The sequence below is a fragment of the Thunnus thynnus genome, chromosome 20, assembly GCF_963924715.1.
Source record: "Thunnus thynnus chromosome 20, fThuThy2.1, whole genome shotgun sequence".
Taxonomy (NCBI): Eukaryota; Metazoa; Chordata; class Actinopteri; order Scombriformes; family Scombridae; genus Thunnus; species Thunnus thynnus.
In genome coordinates, this window is record NC_089536.1 from 2,052,598 (window position 1) to 2,075,725 (window position 23,128).

General features: G+C 38.9%; 3 protein-coding genes and 1 long non-coding RNA gene across 6 annotated transcripts; all 4 read right to left on the bottom strand.

Annotated features, from left to right (window-relative positions):
• Positions 1-1,040: 1,040 nt before the first annotated feature.
• On the bottom strand, positions 1,041-4,394 carry LOC137171702 (hydroxycarboxylic acid receptor 2-like). The gene is made up of 2 exons (XM_067575760.1): positions 2,818-4,394; positions 1,041-1,973 (listed from the first exon to the last, which is right to left on the bottom strand). Exons 1-2 carry the CDS (start codon positions 3,229-3,231, stop codon positions 1,299-1,301), a joined length of 1,089 nt encoding a protein of 362 aa, XP_067431861.1. The 5' UTR covers positions 3,232-4,394; the 3' UTR covers positions 1,041-1,298.
• Positions 4,395-4,426: 32 nt separating this feature from the next.
• LOC137171706 (uncharacterized) lies at positions 4,427-8,093 on the bottom strand. The gene is made up of 3 exons (XR_010924812.1): positions 7,566-8,093; positions 6,166-6,258; positions 4,427-5,702 (listed from the first exon to the last, which is right to left on the bottom strand). It is a non-coding gene; the product is annotated as an uncharacterized lncRNA (long non-coding RNA).
• A 4-nt stretch (positions 8,094-8,097) lies between these two features.
• Positions 8,098-13,009, bottom strand: LOC137171703 (hydroxycarboxylic acid receptor 2-like). The gene is made up of 3 exons (XM_067575761.1): positions 12,873-13,009; positions 11,544-12,176; positions 8,098-10,708 (listed from the first exon to the last, which is right to left on the bottom strand). The coding sequence occupies exons 2-3, from the start codon at positions 11,925-11,927 to the stop codon at positions 10,031-10,033; spliced, it is 1,062 nt and encodes a 353-aa protein (XP_067431862.1). The 5' UTR covers positions 11,928-12,176; positions 12,873-13,009; the 3' UTR covers positions 8,098-10,030.
• Positions 13,010-15,259: 2,250 nt separating this feature from the next.
• Positions 15,260-22,889, bottom strand: LOC137171701 (hydroxycarboxylic acid receptor 2-like). 3 transcript variants are annotated; one of them, XR_010924810.1, is made up of 4 exons: positions 21,952-22,889; positions 20,578-21,255; positions 16,641-19,197; positions 15,260-16,492 (listed from the first exon to the last, which is right to left on the bottom strand). XR_010924810.1 is itself a non-coding variant. In XM_067575759.1 (3 exons), exons 2-3 carry the CDS (start codon positions 21,001-21,003, stop codon positions 18,505-18,507), a joined length of 1,119 nt encoding a protein of 372 aa, XP_067431860.1. In that variant the 5' UTR covers positions 21,004-21,255; positions 21,952-22,889; the 3' UTR covers positions 16,556-18,504. The 3 variants fall into 3 exon arrangements, 1 of the variants encoding a protein (XP_067431860.1); XR_010924811.1 differs by lacking the exon at positions 21,952-22,889 and having other exon boundaries at positions 20,578-21,908; XM_067575759.1 differs by lacking the exon at positions 15,260-16,492 and having other exon boundaries at positions 16,556-19,197.
• Between the last annotated feature and the right edge of the window lie 239 nt (positions 22,890-23,128).

The following is a 23,128-nucleotide window of genomic DNA, read 5'->3' on the forward strand; positions in this document are numbered from 1 at the left end:
AATTTCTGCCAAGTTTGCTAGATGTCACTAAATTCTAGACACTGAATAAGTTTTCTTTTGCTGATATTCTGGCAATTTGGTTACATTTTGCGCTACATTTGGTGGAAATCTGGCAAGTATGTACTCAAAAATGCTTTTTGAGAAGACATTTGAACACATCACCGTGGACTTTAAGAAATTTTAACAGGCATTTTTCACTGTTTTTGACACTTTATAGACAAAACGTCTAATCAGTTAATTGAGAAAATAATCCGCAGATAATTAAAATAATTGCTAGTTGCAGCCCTAGCAGTCACCATTAAGCAGAAAAGCAGAATATGAAAACAAAGTCAAGAAAATATTATTATTATTATTACATTATTACATTAATTAAATTAAAAACTGGAATGAATGTACATTCACCATTAATGTTAAATTTAAGTGTTTAAATTTAAAGAAATGTTTAGGTTTGTTTGGTTTTGCAGAAGATCCTTCTCTTGGTGATAAAAGAGACTTTAAATAAATAGCTATGCTGAGCTGTTGGATGGAGGGTGTTTCTGAAATGCTAAATCCTAAAATTTCCCAGGTAAAAAAATCATCCTCCTTCTTACAGTCATAACTCTGTCAGATCATCGCGGCTGTGGCTCAGGAGGTAGAGCGGGTCTTCCACTAATCGGAAGATCAGTGGTTCAATTCCCAGCTCCTCTAGTCCACATGCCGATGTGTCCTTGGGCAAGACACTTAACCCCCTGTACCCATTCAGCGTATGAATGTGTCTGAATGGGTGAATGTCATTCGTAGTGTAAAAAAAGCGCTTTGAGTGGTCGGAAGACTAGAAAGTACAGTCCATTTACCATTTACCAACATACCACACAGACATGAAACACATACTGATATCATTTGGTGTGACCTACACTTCCTGAGGATATCATTATCCCTGATATCTGTTGCCAATAAACTTAAAAAATCCATATAAAAATCTGAGAAAAAAGAGGCTGCAGAACTTGCCAAGGAATCAAAACATTTTTAAGTTTTCTTAAGTATCAAAGTAATCCAGTGATAGTTGTCTGTACATCCATGACTCAATATATAGATATATTTACAAATTAATTTACATAAATTTGTCTAAGATGATGCATCTATATGTATTTTTCTACATTTCCAAACTTTTTATACATATAATTAAAACACACATCTGTAATCTCTTCAACCACAGAAGTTTGAAGTATATTTACATACATAACTGAGTTTGTATTTAAGAAACTATGATAATAGACATTAAAACATGATCCAGTCATTGTTATTGTTAGAAAAGCTTATTACATGGCTTCATTCCCTCTGTCAGCCCTCACGGATTTCAGTTCCTGCTGGGTGGTCGACTGACTTTCAGTTGAGGATGCAGTCCTCTCTGCATCGCCTGCGTCCTGACCGCAGCGCAGGAAATGGGGAAGCGAGCTGCAGAGCGCCCTCCTGAACATGGAGCTGGAGAACACGTACAAGATGGGGTCCAGAGCCGAGTTCAGGAAGTTCAGCCCCAAAGACACGATGGTGAGCTTGGTGAAAGTGTAGAGGGTGGCACAGTCCTGTGGGCGGTACGAGCGGATGACCCTCAGCCCGATGGTCGTCACCATGGTGGGTAAGAAGCACACTATGTACACAGCGACGATGGCGTTGCACACCCTCATCGCCTTGCGCCCCTTTTCAAGTTTTCCTATCTGCCGCTGCCTCAGAAAGCTGGAAATTCGGATGGAGCAGAACAGTAGCATGGCCAGCGGGATGATGAACTCCAGCACCGCCACGATGCGGTGCATTTTGACCAAGATGGTGAGTGAAGAAGTGAGGTATAAGCACTGGGTGCTGTTGCTGCTGCCTTTGATGTGGTTGTTAGCCAGTATGGGAGCCCAAAGACTGATGACCAACAGCCAGACAAACAGCAACACGTATGCAGCCTTTCTCTTGGTCATACGGCTGAACCAGTGGTGAGGGTGGACCACCTGGAACAAGAGGACAGAGATGATCATTTTGCCTCAATTAGAACAAAAATGTATCAATGAGCTGATGTTATATTGTCATTTCCTGGAGGCCAATGTGATTTGATAGAGTCACAGTCTAAATTAGCATTAGAGATGTCCTAAGCCAATCCTAAGAATCTGTCGCTGGGCAATCCAGGCATATTTTAAAGGATTATAATAAAGTCAATCAGATGTTGATCCTTTCTTTACTGTGTTTGGTTCACCTCAGCCTGCTGGTGTTGCTTTCACTCTAGTCTCCTTTACAACAGCTATTAGCAGTTCCTGTTTGCAGTGTAGCCAATGATGTACAGACAACTATCACTCGATTACTTTGATACTGAAGAAAACAATAAAATGTGATGATTCTCAGGCAAGTTCTGCAACAACTTGAAACAACATCAACTTGATGAGGCATGTCCTTGTGTCAGTTTCAGCACACTGGGTGAAAAATACGTTTAGTTTACTGTTTTTCTTTGACTTTGCCTCCTCAAATTTTGCTTTGTGTTCTTTCTGAATTCACAGTGAGGACAGATGATGTACAGATTGTAAAGGAAATGTGTCGTTTATGTTTTTGGGCTATATTAATAAAAATGTACTTGACTTATCATGTGATCACACCAGATAAACTCATCACTTGCTGGTGCTTTCAGTTTTTCATGTTTATTTTTTAAGCAACGCCCCAAAACTACGACATTGTTGAGGGTTTCGGTATTATGCTATAATATAGATGACCTACTGAAGTGTCCAGTATGAAAAAAATGTTAACAGCATTTTAAGGTTTATCAGAGTGTGGACAATAATATAATGTGTATACTCCTGTCCTCACCTTAAAGTAGCGGTAAATTGCCACCACGGTCATGAGCGCGATGCTGGCTGAGCGGTTGGAATACATCAGGAAGAGGTTGATCCTGCACAAGCCATCACCAAACACCCAGTGGCCTCTGAGAAAGTCATCGATCCTGAGAGGAAGACTCACGAGAGCCAGGAAGTCGGCGATAACCAGGTTGAAGAGGAACAGGTTGTTGGGGTTCCAGGCCTTCAGTTTAAAGCAAAATATCCACAGAGCAACTATGTTTCCCAGCAACCCCAGTATGACGTCGATGGTGATAACAGGGGGCAGGATGGCACCCTCCAGTTCACTACGGACTGGTGGGCAGCCACCTCCGCCGCCGCCTCCATCACCAGGAATTGGAGTTGTGAAATTTAACATGGTCATGGTGAAGTGATCTTCAGATATCATTTTGACAAATTAAATCTTAAAGTTGTGTTATTAAATTTAGCCAAAACAGAGAAAATTGGTGGAAATTTGGAGAGATGGAAAATTTTGGAAAGACAATCTAATAAAGGAGATTACTTTTAGGTGATTCTATTAAAAACAGTTGTGGGTCAGGTGACTGAATAAGAATGAGGAAAACAGCTGTTACTTTAAGAATTTGCCTCTTCCCCTTTTCAACCCTCTTCCTTATTCTTTCGAATGACATCTGAGTAAAAAGAGAAAAGAGTAAAACAGAGAACATTTGTATTTGTACATAACCCAGTTCAACTTTTCTACAGATCAGATAAAAAGACATTCTGTGTTAAATTTGTGCCAGCGGTGTGACACAAGAGCATATTTGAAAGTATTTGAAAAGCGTTTTAATACATTACAAATATTAAATTAAGTAATAATAAAAAATATTTTATCAAAACATTAAATAGCAAACTGGATCAGTAAAGAATCTTTTCATGATATGTACTTTGACATGTTGCACAAAAAGTTTCCTGTTAAAAAAGTAACTTTTATAAAAAGGTTAAATATAATTGTAATATATATATAATATAAAAATGTAAATAATGGATTATGTATAATTGAAATCCAATATAAATAAAACTAAATGTAAGTTTACACATTAAATACAGTAAATATGCAGAACTCACCAGTCCGCTGTGTGTCATTCATATCACATTGGAGGAGGAAATGAAGTGATGTATAATTTTGGTCTGTCTATTTATGTTTCTCACAGGAGGGCGTTCCCGTGTTGTTTATCACGCTTGAAGGCTTGAAGACAGTTGTGCAAGATCAGATATCTTGGGTGAAGTGCATTTATTTAGTTTATTTAGTGCATGTATTTAGAAGTCACTGACCACAACTAATGACCAACTTACACCAAACAATTGAGATGACGGGAACACGCCACAACTCTAGCAAAACTTTCATGATTTTATTCTGACATTGGAAATTTGACTGCAACAGTGAAATTGTTTGAAAAGTCATTTGATGTAAGGCTGGCATAACTTGTTAATACTTCAACTGGAACCTATTTTTCTTTTTTTCATAATTTCATAATTTCATAAAAGACAAAGCACATAATGCAATGCTGCACTGTCTTGGCCAAGGCTAAGGTAAAGAGAAAGTGATTAAAAACCAATTTTATTTTATTTCATTTTTTTTATTATTTTTCACAACTTCAGGATAGGTGCAGATGAAAATGTGACACTTTTGTAAATGTTGAAAACATCATTAGTTTCACAATTGACAAAATAAACTGCAGAAACAAAATTAAAACTGTAAATTAAAACTGCTTTAATACAAAACATTCAAGCAGTTAAAAAAAAATCTATTTCATTGTTGAATGCTGTTGAAATTACTATCTGTCTTTCATAAGTTTTGTTACAATTTTAACGTTTTACTGTACATTTCTTGTATTTCTTTTGTGAATAACATCACAGTTTAACATTTTTCAATCTATCTCACTCAGGATCTTCATGAATCATGTCACCTTGCAGGTTACACAGGACAGCACAAATTCTCAGAATTTGTCAATTTTTGGTGCAAGGTTTATTGGCACAACCTGTGAACTCTCACGTTAGCAATCCTCCTTGTGCTGGTGGTGTCTTCTTCAGAAAGCTGTGCCCCTCCTTTAGTAAAGGCAGGTACTGTGAGTTTCACCTTCCTTTCACAGAGCAGGTCACGGATGGTGAAGCCTCGGTCAGCCAGGACCTCATCTCCTGGACACAGGTATTCCAGGAACCCCGAGTCGGATGTAATAAATTTGTCACTACTACTACCCCTGTAAGCTGGGAAGATGAACATTATTAGGCCACAGGGTGCAATTGCCACCAGGTACTTAACTGTGTTCTGGGCATAGTAGTGGCTAAAAGACTCTCCCCAGGAATCCAGATTCCTGGCCTTTTAGAGGGGGTCTTGGAGCAGTCTATGATGCAAGTTGTGCCTTGGTAGTGTTCTTTAAAGCACTGGGGCATTGTAGCATTGGATAGTTTCCCTTGGAAGTCAAGGAATGTATTCCCTTATATTTTCTTCCATGAGGTCAATCCAGTAGCTCAATACTCGGCTAATGACACTCTGAGAGACATTAAATCTTTCAGCCAAGTCATTCTGAGCAGATTAAGCCTCAACTTCATCAAAGTCATCAGAAGCTGGTCTGTTGTGTTGAGCTGGAAGCTTCCTTTGTAGAAAGGTATAAGGTGTTCAGCCACTGACCAAAAGGCGGCAAGCGACAAGCCAGTATAGAGCAGAGAGAGAGCTTCGGTCCTCCTGAAGTCTTGAAGAGAGGCTCGGCACATTGTGTTCCACGGTCAGCAGTGGTGGGCAAGGGCATCAGGGGGAGACTTGAACTGTAGCCATGGTTGCCAAGTGTGCGGTCATCCCACTGGCACCCAACATCACTCTGGGAGTTTGGCACATCCAGATCCATGGCTTCATGCTCCATGCTGGGTGTTGCAATGTCATTTAGTAAAATAGTAAATTGTATTTCATTAACAACATGTAGCCTACAAACAAATATAATAATTTCCCCACTGCAGACTGCTGTAAATGAGACATTTTCATAACTATCAAATTATCCACAATGATGGCAAATGATCTGATTTGTACTTTGACAGATTGTGGTCATTATAAGATATATATATTTGGCCCTACAAACAGCTATATATATGCAAGGTGTATACATTAGTAGGTATATGTTATTTCCTGGTGTTAACGTTTCATAAGTATAATTTGAAGTATTAACTACTGAATGCTTAAATTGAATGCTGAATTAATTTAATAACAAACTTTATAGTACAGCTTTTGGTTTTTTCGCCAATATTATTGTCATTATCGTTACAAATTGTACACATACTTTTAACAAACCAGTGTAAACAGAGGAGCCTGACAATTGATAATTTGACATACCTGACTGCCTGACTAGCAACCGTGGTTTCTTCAACGGAGCTTCATAGCCAAGCCACTTCTCTGGGTAGGTATCCCCTTTTGTTGGCTTTTTATCTACAAAGTGGAAGGAACACACAAAAAGACGTTTGGGTGGGTTTTTCAGATTCAAAGCATTCAACCAGAGTCTTAGAGCTTCGTCCTCCTTCAGAGGTGGTTGCAGGTCGTACGGGGCTCAACAGGTGCACTCAGACTGAAGTTGAGGTTGATGTTCAAAACATTCTTGCTGTAAAAACTCCTGTCTTTACTTCCAGTTGTTATGGCACCCTCTTACTGAACATATAATGCTGGTCATTTTTCAATTGGTAACGCAAATTGATAACTATCTAACAAGCAGTACAGACTCACTGACGTCTAACAAACTGCTACAAAACGTCTGATGATTAAAGTGAAAATAGAATACATAGAATGCATAATTCAGTGGTGGTAATTTTAGACTTAATAAGCAAAAACTCATAAAGTATTTTGCTATGTCTACATAATCTATAGATTGGCGTCTAGGTCTCTGAAGCTATAAGCATAACATCACCTCCCTTTTCCCAACGATCACAGATGCACCACCAGTCTTGATGAACCTAAATAAGCCTCTTTCAGCTTATCCCAGAACGTCCTCCTACGGGTTTAACCTCAATGTGGGTCTTATCTGTGTCGGGCACAACCCGATACTGCCCCGGATAAAAACAACCTTAGTGGTGCTGTGGGGGTTACAAAACCCACACACCACAGCCTTTTTTCTCAAGCCTAACAGCCACTGTGTTGTGAGGCCAGTAAACAGTGCCTTGCAGTAATCAAGGCAGTTTGAAATGAAGACATGTTTTCCTCACATTGATAATGTGGGACCTGAAGCTTAGATCTTAATGTAAAATAACACCAAGATTTGTAACCTCAGATTTAATCCAGTGAGTTAATTTCTCCAGATTATTAAACAGCATTTCTCTTTTTGTTTTGCGGCCAACTACTAGGACTTCAGTTTTGTCCTCTTTTAATAATTTAATTTAATTTAATGTAAATTTAATTTTTATTCATTGCTAGAGGACCGGTAGTAATGGAGTTTATAGCTGCAATATCATTTGGCTCAGCGGAGATGTATAGTTGTGTGTCATCCGCATAACTATGGAAACATACATTGTGCTCTCTGATGATGTCACCAAGTGGCAGCATGTATAGTGAGAATAATCATGGACTAAAGGTGCCCACACATGATCAGAGATAAAACTCTCAAGTGAATGTATTACACTCTCATAGATATCAAATAGTTTTTCTCAACATTAGTAACATCAGCATTGTAGGTAAGTCAAATAAATGTAGTGGAGTAGAAAGTATAAAGCACATGGTAAGTCTGTAAGAATGAATAACAGTTGGACCTTTGAAACAGACATGCTACAGCAGGTTGTGCCGCCATGGCACTTCACCAGCAGCAGAGGAAAAGTATGTTGCATATTTTTCTCTGACAGAGTGCTGTTGCAGCTGCGTCACTGCTTCCCACTCTGGCGATGTTCTGGAAGACAGTTTGTAGGCTCTGGATGACGGCACTAGGCTGGTGGAGGTGTATCGAACCATCAAAGGAAGTTGTGGAGGATGACTATTGCCTTCACCAGCTTATCCACATTCTCTGGGCACACTCTGATGACTATGTGGTATATCCTTCACTGTGCTGCCAGGATCCCAAATGCATTTTCCACTATCCGTCTGGCGAGTGAAAACCAGTAGTTGAAGACATGCTGCTGTCTTGAGAGCTGACGTCCTGGAAAAGGTCACAGGAGGTCTTTGTGCAAAGGAAAGGCCTCATCCCCCACAAACCCCACATGTGGTGCTGCACCAAAATGTTCGGCGTTCGAGGAAGGTCCTTTTGGAGATCCAGCCTGCTTGCTTGGAGAGCCTCTGCAAACGGGGAGACACTTCCATCAGTGAAATCTACCACTTGGAACCGGTACCTCGCGTCAACCACAGCCAGTGAGACAATGGAGAAAGTTCCTTTGTAGTTGTACTTTGAGCCACATGACACTGGAGGCTGCGCTGTCCTTTGCACTGTCCTTCACACTTATCCACACATTCTTGTTTGGGTACGTCATAAGGGAAGGCTGGTGTGGCAGTCTCTGCAGCTAGTCCAGAGCTGTGGACAGTGTTAGACCAAGTCCTGAGAGACTCCGCAGCTAATCCAGAGGTGTTAGGACACATCCAGGGGAGCGTGTTGGCAGAGTCCATGTCAGGATGCTCTACATTTGATGGTATTCCACGTATAAAGGTCTATGTCTGTCTGTTAGCATTTGGTAGCTCTGTGCCTCGAATATTAGCTGCTACAGAGTTAATGAATTGCTCACTCTCAGGTATTTGATGCAGCATTTCAATCATTCAATCCAAAATACTGTGAAAATGAAAGACATTAAATCAGGATTTTTCAGAGCGCTGCATGATCCAGTCATTATTATTGAAGACAAACTTATTACATGGCTTCATTCTCTCTATCAATTCTCATGGATTTTAGTTCCTGCTGGGTGGTTGACTGACTTCCAGATTAGGATGCAGTCCTCTCGGTGTCACTGAAGAGACAAAAACATTAGATTTGTGTGGAGCGATGAGGAGACTGTAACGTTCCTCAAATGAATACATGAAACAAATTGATATGTCATATTTCCAGAATGTTTTCCATATGGTTTTCCATTGTTTGAGGTTTGACTGCCACTCTTTTAATGACGCCATTACGTTGTGTCCTTTTTTTCTGCAATGGTTTAATGGCACCGACTGGAGAATTAGCGGCACCAACTGTTTATGAAGTGATTTAGGTCAAAAATCATCCTCCTCCTTGGAGTCATAATTCAGTCAAATCTTATCACATGGACATGAAACACATATCATTCAGTGTGACCTACACTTCCTAAGGGTACCATTATCTCCGATATCCATCGCCAATAAAACTCAATAAATCCATACACAAATCTGAGACAAAAAGACATTTCAGAACTTTCCTGAGAATCATCACATTTTTAGATTCTTCAGTATCAAAGTAATTCAGTGATAGTTGGTTTGGTTTGTAGTTCTGTCATCTGTCCACTAGATGGTGCACATTATCCATCATCATCTACTGTGAAGTAACGCGCACAGGATCTTTCATAACTGAGATGTATTAAGACAGACATTTAGGCTTCAGTGATGAATGCTGCTAGTTTTTGGTTTAGAGATTTCCTGTTTGCCTCACTGCAGCTTCCTCCGCCATTTTCTCAGTAAACCTGGCCTCATTTAACCTCTGAAACTCTGCAGGACTCACAGCTCAAACCAACAGACCTTTCTAGTTCCAGTAGAGAGTCTAAACTTTCCAAAGATACCTCATATTTACAAATTAATTTACATAAATTTGTCAAAAATGATGCACAAGAAATCTACAGTATAACATTTCATTTGATGGAATGGTGTGGAAATAAAAAAAACATAGCTTTAATCAAGTACTAGAACAAGATATAATTCAGAATATTTATGTGACACTGCCACATAATGTGTAATTTTCTAAATTTCCAAGGTGTTTTGAGGACAATTTTAAATTTTAAAGGTTCAATAAATACATATAATTAAAACACACATCTGTAATTTGTTCAACCACATAAGTTTGAAGTGTGTTTACGTACATCACTGAGTTTGAATTTAAGAAATGATTATAATTGAAAATCTAATGTTTTTACAAAGTTCACAGATGTAAAACAAAGCTTCAACATAAAAAAATTAATAAAACACACAAAACAAGCAGACAATTCAGTGCAAAACACTACAAAAATCAAAGACATCACAACAGGATTTTTGCTGCATGATCCAGTCATTGTTACTGAAGAAAAGCTTATTACATGGCTTCATTTCCTCTGTCAGCCCTAATGGATTTCAGATCCTTCTGGGTGTTCGACTGACTTTCAATTGAGGATGTAGTCATCTCGGCATCGTCTGCATCCTGACCGCAGCGCAGGAAGTGGGGAAGCGAGCTGCAGAGTGCCCTTTTGAACATTGAGCTGGAGAAGATGTACACGATGGGGTCCAGAGCCGAGTTCAGGAAGTTCAGCCCCAAAGCCACGATGGTGAGCTTGACGAAAATGTTGAAGGTGTCACAGTCCTCTGGGTTGTACGAGTGGATGACCCACACCCCGATGGTCGTCACCGTGGTGGGTAAGAAGCACACCATGAAGACAACAACGATAGCAGTGCACACCCGCATTGCCTTGCGCACCTTTTCAGGTTTTCCCATCTGCCGCTCCCTCAGGAAGCTGGAAATCCTGATGGCGCAGAACAGCAGCATGGCCATCGGGATGATAAACTCCAACACCGTCAGGATGCGGTGCATGGTGATCAGAGCGATGTGTGAAGAACAAGTGAAGAATAAGCACCGGGTCCTGGTGCCGTTGCCCTCAGTGTGCTTGTTCGTCAGTATGGGAACCCGAGGACTGATGATCAACAGCCAGACAACCACTAACATGTACGCAGCCTGTCTCTTGGTCATACGGCTGAACCAGTGGTGAGGATGGACCACCTGGAAAAGAGGACAGAGATGATCATTTGCGTCAACTACAGAAAAAATGTGTCAAAGAGCTGATGTCATATTGTCATTTCCTGGAGGCCAATGTGATTTTATTGAGTCACAGTCACAGTCTATATTAGCAATTACAGATGTCCCGAGCCAATCCTAAGAATCAGTCGCTGGGTGATCCAGGCGTATTTTAAAGGATTAAAATAAAGTCAATCCGATGTTGATCCTTTCTTTACTGTTTGTTTCACCTCAGCCCACTGATGTTGCTTTCACTCTAGTCTCCTTTACAACAGCTATTAGCAGTTCCTGTTTGCAGTGTAGCCAATGATGTACAGACAACTATCACTGGATTACTTTGATACTGAGGAAAACATTAAAATATGATGATTCTCAGGCAAGTTCTGCCACAACTTGAAACAATATCAACTTGTTGAGGCATGTCTTTTCATCAGTTGCAGCACACTGGGTGAAAAAAACCTTTAGTATTGTTTTTCCACTGACTTTGCCGCCTCAAAATTTGAGTTCACAGTGAGGACAGATGATGTGCAGATTGTAAAGCAAATTTGTGATTTATGATTTTGAGCTATATAAATAAGAGTGTACTTGACTTATCATGTGATCACACCAGATAAACTCATCACTTGCTGGTGCATTCAGTTTTTCATATTTATTTTTTTTAAAAAGGCCTCAAAACTACTGGAAAGCTAATCATCTGATGAAAGTTTTGGTATTATGCTGTAATATAGATGACTTACTGAAGTGTTACAAATATATTAACAGTGATTTTGGGTTTATCAGAATGTGGACAATAATACAATGTGTATTCTCCTTTTCTCACCTTAAAGTAGCGGTAAATTGCCAACACGGTCATGAGTGCGATGCTGGCTGAGCGGTTGGAATACAACAGGAAGAGGTCGATACTGCACAAGCCATCACCAAACACCCAGTGGCCCCTGCGCAAGGCATCGATCCTGAGAGGAAGACTCATGAGAATCAGGAAGTCGGCGATAATCAGGTTGAAGAGGAACAGGTTGTTGATATTCCAGGCCTTCAGTTTAAAGCAAAAGATCCACAGAGCAACTATGTTTCCCAGCAGCCCCAGTATGACAGTGAGGACTGGTAACAGAGTCACACCCCCCAGTTGAAAATCGACTGGTGGGCAGTGACTGTGGCCACTGCCTCCACAACCAGGGATCGGTGTCGTGGGGTTTAAAATGGTCATGGTGAAGTTTTCGTTATACTCTGATATTATTTTGACAAATTAAATCTTCAAATTGTGTTATTAACTTTAGTCCATCCAAAATATCCAAATGAAGTTGGTGGAAAATTTTGGAAAGACAATCTATAAAAAAAGATATGTTTTGGTGCTTCTATTCAATACAGCTGTGGGTCAGGTGACTGAATAAGCATGACTTTAAGAATTTGCCTCTTCCCCTTTTCAACCGTCTTCCTTATTTCTTTAGAATGTAATCTATGTGAAAGAGAAAAACAGAGAGAAAATTTGCATTTGTACATGAACCAGTTCCACTTTTCCACAGCGATGTGACACAAGAGCATATTGCTCAAGTATCTTTAGAGTATTTTATTAAATAATAAGACAAATATTTTATCAAAACATTAAATGCCAAACTGGATAAATAAAGTTTTAATAAAAGTTGGTTATCAGAATGACATATGGTATTTTTTTTAATTTAAAGTTTTAAAGACACTCTACATTTGGACATTTTGGATTTCAAAATCCAGATTCCAAGAAAATATAACTGTAAATATATATGAGAAACATACTTTATCACAAATAAACTTGAAAATGTCAGCAGTACAGCAGTCAAAGTCCAGTCTACTCTATCTACTATTTTTCCAAAGTTAACGTTAGAAAACAGTGCAAGAAAACAGTATTTTACTACACCAGCTAAACTAATGCTGTGAAAATAAGCATTTGAAAATTTATGTACAAACTAAAAATGTATGAATCTCTCCCTCATATGTGCTTTGACACGGTGCACAAAAAGTTTCCTATTAAAAAAAGTAATTTATCATTACTCACGTATAACAAGGTTAAATATAATTATATATAAATAACGGATTATGTATAAATGTAATCCAATATAAATAAAACTATTTATAAGTTTACTAATACAGTTTAATACAGTAAATATCCAGAACTCACCAGTCAGCTGTGTGTCATTCATAACACATTGGAGGAGGGAATAAAGTGATGTAAGACCTTGGTCTGTGAATTTATGTCTCTCACAAGCGGATGTTCCTGTGTTGTTGACTTTCATCACCCCTGCACATTAAGCAGTTACCACACTTTATGACATTATGACGTGTATGATCAGAAATCCTGGGTGAAGTCCATTTCTCAAGACATTTGAGCAAGGGTGAACTTTTAGAAGTCATCAAGCACAACTAAGGTGGCTGAGGTCATATGCATGCAGATATACCAATGATAAGTTTATCTTTAGACTCACAATTGAGTCATACTTGAGTCAGATTCATTTATAAAATCAACGTGTATGATCAGAAATCCTGGGTGAAGTCCATTTCTCAAGACATTTGACATTTGGGTGAAGTACTATTTTTTAGCACACTAAGCACAACTAATGAGCACCTTACACCAAACGATCAAGATGATGGTAACATGCCACAAACTTTTGTGATTTTATTCTGACATTGGAAATTTGTCTGCAACAGTGAAACTGTTTGAAACGTCTTTTGGTGTAAGGCCGGCATAACTTGTTAATAACTGGAACTTGTTTGTCTTAAAAAACCCAACCCCCCCCCCCCCAAAAAAAACCATAATGTAATGCTACAATGTCTTGGTCATTATAGAGGCTAAGGTAAAGAGAAAGTGATTAAATGTAAATAAATTTAACTGCATCACAAAAGCCAACAGTCAGCTAAACTGTAAAAATATCTGTAACATTAGCTGCTAACTTCAGCCATCATACAGGCTAACAATCAGGTAAACTGTAAAATATCTGCAACATTACTTGCTAATTAGCTAATAACTTTAGCTAGCCTATATGAAGGCTGACATTCAGCTACAATGTAAAACATTAGTTCCTAACTTTAGCAATATTAAGACCACTATTTAGCTAAAATGTAAAATATCAGCAAAGGTCACTGCTAACTTAAACCAACAGGATATTTAGGTCAATAAATGAAAAATATCAATGATGTTAGTATGTCTCATGTCACTCCACTTTTCATGACTCTCCACTGGCTCCTTGTTGCTCCTCGTATTAAGTTCAAGTCACTAAAGCTCCAACAAGCACAACACCCACCTACCTGAGCTCCTTCAGCTTAATGCACCTTCTCGTTCATACGATCAAGTGACGACTAGTCCTACTGTCACTGCGAGGGAGAAAATCTCAATCCAAACTCTTCTCCTGTTTGGTCTGTTGGTGGTGAAACAAGTTGCTGAACTCCATTATGTCAGCAGGCAGATTTCCCCTTTGTCCTAAAAAACCAAGACAAAGACCTCTTCCAAGATTATTCACTTAATATGCTCTCTCTCCGTCTCTCCATCCTTCTCAGGATCTCTCTCATAAAAAAAAATTCTGCTTGTGTAGAGGCTTCTCCTTGATAAACTGTAGTTTGGAGTGTACCTCATTTGTACATCATCGTTGGACAAAAGCATCTGCCAAATGAATAAACATCAATGTCAGCTGTTAACTTTGGTCGATGTACAGGCTAACATGGTACCATGCTAATAACGTTAGCTGATAGAAGCCATTCTATCGGTTAGATGCTACCTTTATCCATTATAAAAGCTAATGTTAAGGTAAAATGAACAAGTGTCGTAATATTACTCATTTACTTTGTCTAATTAAAGAGGTACTGCACACTAAAACGTTTTTTGAGCAGTAAACTAAATTATATGACTGTACTGTAATGAAACACACTAATGTTGGTGTTAATATTGGCATTGATACCAAATTGATAAAAATCGGCACTTCATGGGTTGAAAATGGCTCAACCTGTCATCTGCTGTTTAAAATAATATCCCCCTTTCCTAACCTCTCCCCCTCTCAGCCGCTTGCCCACTTTTTAGTATTTTTCAAAATTATGCAATCAGGCTCAGACCTGGAGGTGAAGTTACACTTTAAGGCTTGAAAAGTTGTAAAACTTCAAGAAAGATTGCTGGTAATCATAGTCATCATACAAGTCAACGTAAAGCCACTGTTGCTCAAACTAAAGTGACCACCGTCACAGAGAATAAGTGTTTAGTTAGCTTTGTTTAGTTAGCGTTTGTTCACTGTGGCAATGTTAGTATACCCTAATAGTACAGCAATGCTACCTGCTAACTTTAGTCATCATAAAGGCTAACATTCAGCTAAAATGTAAAATATCAGTAATGTTGGCTGCTAACTTTTGTCTTAATACATGGTTAAATACCTGTAATGTTACGTGCTATAGACAGGTTTCACATTGTCACAATGTCATAATAGCTTATATAATAATGATAATAATAATAATAACAACTTCATTTGTATAACACTTTTCATACAAGAAATGCAGCTCAAAGTGTTTTACAACAAAAAAAAATTACATGCACCAAATGCTTCACATGAAAAAAGACCAATCAAAGTGACCAATGAAAAGAGCGGACTGTCTATTCCATCCTCGCTTCCAAAGTCTCATAAGTCAATTTGACAAGTGAGCGAGTACTGAGCAGTTGCGAGCACATAGGGAGAGACAAGCTCAGGATCGTCACTGTGTACATGGAGCAGAAATGTTCTGGCTTTAAGTGGGGGCACTCTACTGAGATTGCATTCCTATCGGTTATGGAATCACTGCACTCAGTTGGAGCTGCTGGTCAGTCCTCAGCAATTTTGCTGCTAGATGTGTCAGCTGCCTTTGATATAGTTCACCACCAAATCCTTCTCTCCACACTCACTGAGCTTGGTGTCTCAGGATCTGCCCTCCGCTGGTTCATGTCCTACCTCTCAGGGAGATATTTTAGAGTATCTTGGAGGGGAGAAGTGTCCAAAAGGCACGGCTTATCTACAGGGGTTCCTCAAGGGTCAGTGCTTGGCCCCCTTCTTTTCTCAATATACACCACCTCTCTTGACACAATCATCTGCTCCCATGGTTTCTCATACTGTTGCTATGCTAACAATACCCAGCTCTTCCTGTCGTTCCTGCCAGAAAACCACAGTCTCAGCTTCGATCTCATCATGCCTTGTCGATATATCGGCATGGATGAAAGAATGCCACCCTCAACTCAGAGAATACAATTTTGATTTTAGGAGAAATGCTATTCTGGATATCTAAAATGTAATAACAGATAGAGTGTGGTTCCATTAAATGTTGAAACAGCTTGCCACATAACATCTGCTGTTATCAGGCTTTAACCATTGAGGGTTTCCTGTTTCAACATGTTGCCTCAAACTTCGGATGAAAACATGCAACAGGATGTTGCTTCACATCATGTCAAGCCATAGAAACAGAAATGATGAACAGAAATGTTCCACCACTTGTGGCCAAAACACCATGACATGATGCTCCCTCCAAGCCTGCACTGGTCATCTTTTCCTTCCCAAAACATTCCTTTGTAGCTAACACCCACAGCTACATCTTCACTTTTGCCAGCACTCAACTCCACCTCCCAGTAACAGCGCACAGTGAGCTCCTCCCTGCACATAACCTGATGATAGTAATCGAATCTCTGTGGGAGACCAGGATACGACTGCTTTGCTCCATGTCGCCTTCTTGTTGTCTTTTCACACAGAGTGAGTTAGTTGTTTGCTGTGTCTGGATCCAGTGTGAGATCACAGGTGTCTGATGGAGAGAGCAAGACATGACCATGATTACAATTCATTTTCTGATTTATAATGGCTGCTGTGAGGAAACATAATCTGCTATTGTTCTTCAGAACTTTGGCAACATCATGGACTGTTTTGGCTTCTTCTCTCATTTTGGTTATCACCTCATCTGAGTAGTACCACTGCTCCTGTGTTGGTGGAGTGATACCCTTAGCAACTTGTGATTTAAATGAATCCAAGTAGTCGGCCATTGCCTGAAGGTAGTGGTCAGTAGTTTCCAGGGAGTTGAAAACAAAGCATGTATGCTATACTTTTGGTTTTATATGTAAATAAATAAAAATAAATAACCCAAAACAATAAATAAAGATTTATCTGGGATCACTTTATCTCTCAGACAATCGTACAACACTCCTAAGGTGAAAGGTCGACCCAGAGCAGCCATTACATCTGTGGACAGAAGGTTAAATGTGTTAAACAAATTAAATTATCAATGTACTGACAGTGTGCTCTAGTGTATTTTGGCAGCAGTCCTCTCTAAACTTTGTTAAGTTTACTGTTTAACACCATTGTGACATTGTACAGGGACTATGGCTGTACCATTCAAATTGCATCTATGTGTATCATTACATCTTACTTTATCATAAAAAAACAAAAACAAAATAAGAACTGCTATACACATTTTTTTTACAAGAAGCTTACAATAAGAACTGTGACAGTATGGAATTTTGACTTTAAAGCATATCAGCCTAACCATCAACTCATTTTAAATGAAATTATAGTTATTAATTAACACCACACAAGCATTCACAATTGCAGATAACTTTGTCTCCTATATGCTCATTCTGTAATAAGAGATTTTTATAAACATACAGTATATGTACAGTATACGATGTGGGAGTGTCCTGATGCCTCAGATGGCTGTCTTCTTATCTTATCATCCTGACGTACTGTTGTTAAATAATGACTCATCACTTAAGTGCCTCATACCTAAGAAGTGAGTTTGATAATCAGGTACTCTATTTTCCTTTTTGTTGCATTCACTGTGTTTTTTCTATTAGTGTGACAGAAAGTTGTGTTGACTGAAATGATTACTGTGAATATATGAATAAATACGAGGAAATGCTGATGAAAGGCTGATGTCCATATTATCTATGATCTCTTGCTGTCACTCACTAACAACTTTACTGCCAAGGTCTACGAACATTAACATCTTATCAAACTAGTTCAACATGTGACCAGTTATTGTTATTATCAATTTATTCAATCAATTTATTTATTATTTGATTTTTTTCTTGATTGCTGTAATCAGTTTGTTTATAAGCCCTTTTTTTCTTAGAGCACAAGGTGACTTCTTCAAGTGTCTTTGTTTGTCTGATCAACAGTCTAAAAGCCAAATAAATTCAGTTTATTATCATGTATGACACATTTGACAAACTGCAATCAGCAATTTTGTAATTTTTGCTAATTTTCTAGCAATTTACTAATAGTTGCAGCTCTACCAGAAACTAAACCTGGGGCAGAAAAGATCAGATCAGTTGATGTAGTTCTATAATCTGTCCACTAGATGGTGCACGTTATCCATCATCATCTATTGTGAAGTAATGAGCACAGGAACGTTTACAACTGAGATGTATTAAAACAGACATTCAGGCTGGTCAGTGATAAATGCTGCTAGTTTTTGGTTTAGAGATTTTCTGTACATGGCCTCATTTTACTTCTGTAACTCTGCAGGACTCACAGCTCAAACCAACAGACCTTTCTAGTTCCAGTAGAGAGTCTAAACAGACATCTGTAATTTGTTCAACCATAGGAGATTGAAGTATATTTACATGCATCACTGAGTTTGGATTTAATAAATTATGATAATTGAGAATCTAATGTGTTTACAAAGTTCACAGACATACACCAAAGCTTTAATAGCATAAAAAAATTAATAAAACACACAAAACAAGCAGACCATTCAGTGCAAAATACTACATAAAGGATTTTTGCGGCATTATCCAGTCATTGTTACTGAAGAAAAGCTATTTACATGGCTTCACTCCCTCTGTCAGCCCTAATGGACTTCAGTTCCTGCTGGGTGGTCGACTGACTTTCAGTTGAGGATGCAGTCTTCTCGGCATCGCCTGCATCCTGACCACAGCGCAGGAAGTGGGGAAGCGAGTTGCAGAGCGCCTTCCTGAACATTGAGCTGGAGAAGACGTACACGATGGGGTCCAGAGCCGAGTTCAGGAAGTTCAACCCCAAAGACACGATGGTGAGCTGGGTGAACGTGTAGAAGGTGGCACAGTCCCATGGGCGGTACGAGCGGTTGACCCACAACCCGATGGTCGTCACTGTGGTGGGTAAGAAGCACACCATGAACACGGCGACGATGGCGGTACACACCCGCATGGCCTTGCGCACCTTGTCAGGTTTTCCCATCTGCCGCTCCCTCAGGAAGCTGGAAATCCGGATGGAGCAGAACAGCAGCATGGCCATCGGGATGATAAACTCCAGCACTGTCAGGATGCGGTGCATGGCGACCAGGATGATGATGGCGCGAGATGCCTCTTTGTAAGAAGTGAAGAAGAAGCACTGGGTCCTGTTGCCGCTGCCCTTGATGTGGTTATAAGCCAGCATGGGAACCCGAGGACTGATGACCAACAGCCAGACAAACAGTGACACGTACGCAGCCTGTCTCTTTCTCATACGGTTGAACCGGTGGTGAGGATGGACCACCTGGAACAAGAGGACAGTGATGATCATTTTGTGTCAATTAGAGCAAAAATGTGTCCAAAAAACTGACGTTATATTGTCATTTCCTCGTGGCCAATGTGAATTTATGGAGTCACAGTCTAAATTAGCAATTACAGATGTCCCAAGCCAATCCTAAGAATCAGTTGCTGGGTGATCCAGGCATATTTTAAAGGATTAAAATAAAGTCAATCAAATGTCGATCCTTTCTTTACTGTGTTTGGTTCACCTCAGCCTGCTGGTGTTGCTTTCACTCTTGTCTCCTTTACAACAGCTATTAGCAGTTCCTGTTTGCAATGTAGCCAATGATGTACAGACAACTATCACTGGATTACTTTGATACTGAAGAAAACATTAAAATGTGATGATTCTCAGGCAAGTTCTGCCACAACTTGATGTCTTGCGGCAGTTGAGGCACACTGGATGAAAAATATCTTTAGTCTTGTTTTTCTTTGACTTTGCCGCCTCAACATTTGCTTGGTGTTCTTTCTGAATTCACAGTAAGGACAGATGATGTACAGTCTGTAGAGGACATGTGTGATGTGTGGGCTATATAAATAAAAATGTACTTGACTTGTGTGATCACATGAGATAAACTCATCACTTGCTGGTGCATTCAGTTTTTCATGTTTGTTTTTAAACAATGCCTCAAAACTACTGGAAATGCAATCGATCAACATTGTTGATGGTTTTGATATTACATTGTAATATAGATGACCTTGTGGTGGAAAATCTTCAGATGAGCCAATAAACCTTCAGATCTCCCAAAACATTTAAAACTCAAAAAACTCAATTAAATTCAGACTCAAAGAAATACATCAAGTGTAATACAGATCAAACCGAGGCTTCAATCCCAGGATGAAAAACTTACTGCAAAATCACAAAACATTATCTTATGTAGCTTTCATAACCTTTCGAGGCTCCACCTTGCTCTTAACCGAATTCAGAACTTTTCTACCATTGTTTCTGAGTTAATGACATCATTTAGTGACCTTAACACCTTGGCAATGATCCAAGTATGATTCATCTCGGAAACAATGGTGTCTCAAAAAAATAATGGGGCCTGTGGCCTTTAATCAAACATCATAAGCAAATAATCAAATATAATGAGCACTGACCTTTCCTTGATTCTGTAATAATTAACCCACCTGTGTACTGTCTCTGTAATGACTGTATACTGTCTCTTATAATTAACCCTCCTGTGTACTGTCTCATGCGCTGACACTGCCATGACCATTTGCACAGGGGAAATTATTCTTCCACAACCTAGTTAAGTGTAAGAAAAATATTAACAGCATAACCATAAACCAGATCGAGTTTATCAGAGTGTGGACAATAATACAATGTGTATACTACTTTTCTCACCTTAAAGTAGCGGTAAATTGCCACCACGGTCATGAGTGCGATGCTGGCTGAGCGGTTGGAAAACATCAGGAAGAGGTTGATCCTGCACAAGCCATCACCAAACACCCAGTGGCCCCTGAGCAAGGCATCGATCCTGAGAGGAAGACTCACAAGAGCCAGGAAGTCGGCGATAACCAGGTTGAAGAGGAACAGGTTGTTGGGGTTCCAGGCCTTCAGTTTAAAGCAAAAGATCCACAGAGCAACTATGTTTCCCAGCAGACCCAGTATGACGTCGATGGTGAGGATTGGGGGCAGGATCACACCCTCCAGTTGAATACCGACTGGTGGGCAGCCGCCGCCGCCGCCGCCGCTGCCTCCACCACCAGGGATCGGAGTTGTGAAGTTTAACATGGTCATGGTGAAGCTTTCGTTGTACTCTGATGTCATTTTGACAAACTATATCTTAAAATTGTGTTATTAACTTTAGTCCAACCAAAATAGCCAAATGAAGTTGGTGGAAAATTTTGGAAAGACAATCTATAAAGAGGTTATTTTTAGGCACTTCTGTTAAACACAGTTGCGGGTTTGGTGGTTGAATAAGTATGAGAGCTGTATGACCACACCAAGTAACGTTTTGAGATTCAGGAAATTTCCCACTTCCCCTTTTCAAACCTCTTCCTTATTTATTTAGAATGAAATCTATGTAAAAGAGAAAAAACAGAGAGAACGTTTGAGTTCCACCTTTCCACAGGTCAGATAAAAAGACACTCTGTAGAAAATATGTGTCAGTGTTGTGACACAAGAGCATAATGCTAAAGTATCTGAAGAGCATTTTAAATAATAATAAAAATATTTTACCAAAACATTAAATGGCAAACTGGATAAAAAAAAGTCTTAATAAAAGTTGTTTATTACAACATATTACACACCATTACACATATGGTATATTTATAATTTAAAGTTTTAAAGATATTCTACAATTAGACATTTTGGAATTCAAAATCCAAATTAAAAAATATAACTGTAAATATATAAGAACATATTCTATCACAAATAAATTTGAAAATGTCATACAGCAGTCTAAATCTAGTCTGCTCTACTATTTTTCCAAAGTCAACATTAGAAAACAGTGCAAATTTTTAGTGAAAATAGTATTTTACACCAACTGAAGTAATGCTGTGAAAATAAGCTTTTCATCATATGTACTTTGACACGTTGCACAAAAAGTTTCCTATTTAAAAAAAAAGTAATTTATCATTGCTCATATAACAAGGTTAAATATAATTATATAGAAAAAACCGATTATAGATAAATGTAATCCAATATAAATAAAACTATATGTAAGTTTACAAATTTAACAGTTTACAGTTTACAATTTTAATATACAGAACTCACCAGTCAGCTGTGTGTCATCCATAACACATTGGAGGAGGAAATAAAGTGATGTATGACCTTTGCCAGTGTATTTATATCTCTCACAAGAGGATGTTCCTGTGTTGTTGACTTTCCTCACGCCTGCACGTCAAGCAGTTACAACACTAGTCATTACTCAATGAAAAACATTATGACATGTAAGACCATAAACCCTGGGTGAAGTCCATTTCTCAAGACATTTGAACGAGGGTGAAGTGCCACTTTTAGAAGTCATCGAGCACAACTAAGGTGGCTGACGTCATATACATGCAGATATACCAATAATAAGTTTATCTTTAGACTCACAATTGAGTCATACTTGAGTCAGATTCATTTATAAAATGAAACATTTCCTGAACAGTATTAGCAAGTAATACCAGCTTTGAGAATAATTAAGAAATTGGCTATTATAAAGGCAAAGGTAAAGAGAAAGTGATTAAATGCCCATACAGTTAGCTGCATCATAAAGGCTAACATTCAACTACAATGTAAAATATCTGTAACATTAGCTGCTAACATCCATCATAAAAGCTAACATTCAGCTAAACTGTAAAATATCTGTAACATTAGCTGCTAACATCCATCATAAAAGCTAACATTCAGCTAAACTGTAAAATATCTGTAACATTAGCTCCTAACTTTAGCCACATTATAGACCACTGTTCATCTAAAATGTAAAATATCAGCAATGCTAACTCAAACCATTAAACAGGATAACATTTAGGTCAAATGAAAAATGTCTGGTCTTCAACTAGCCAAAAACAGCTCGTCGCTCCACTTTTCATGCCTCTCTACTGGCTCCTTGTTGCTGCTCGCATTAAATTCAAGTCACTAAAGCTCCACTAGCGCCAGTCCCGGCGCCAGGGGAAAGTAACTGGCCAGGCATTTGGTTTTTATGGGCGGCCCGGGCCGCATCCCCCTCCCCCTGTACTATCATGACTCAACTACCGTCCACCCGTCCAACCTGCAGAAACATCAGCCACGCTTAATTACATACAATAATGCATGAACAATCACTTATGACTGCAGTTTAATTTTTTAATTTTATAACAGAAACTACGTCGCCAAAAGGTACAGAAAGTTTGATTTCAGAAAAATAAGAGAGGAAATGTGAATTCTTCTTGTTGGCAACACTAATAAATAAGTAATTTATTACATA

Coding starts and splice junctions, on each gene's coding strand:
- LOC137171702 (XM_067575760.1), bottom strand. CDS start 3,231: ATGATATCTGAAGATCACTTCACCATGACCATGTTAAATTTCACAACT. Junction 1,974..2,817: donor CAATTTACCGCTACTTTAAG/GTGAGGACAGGA, acceptor CTCTTGTTCCAG/GTGGTCCACCCTCACCACTG.
- LOC137171703 (XM_067575761.1), bottom strand. CDS start 11,927: ATGACCATTTTAAACCCCACGACACCGATCCCTGGTTGTGGAGGCAGT. Junction 10,709..11,543: donor CAATTTACCGCTACTTTAAG/GTGAGAAAAGGA, acceptor CCTCTTTTCCAG/GTGGTCCATCCTCACCACTG.
- LOC137171701 (XM_067575759.1), bottom strand. CDS start 21,003: ATGACATCAGAGTACAACGAAAGCTTCACCATGACCATGTTAAACTTC. Junction 19,198..20,577: donor CAATTTACCGCTACTTTAAG/GTGAGAAAAGTA, acceptor CTCTTGTTCCAG/GTGGTCCATCCTCACCACCG.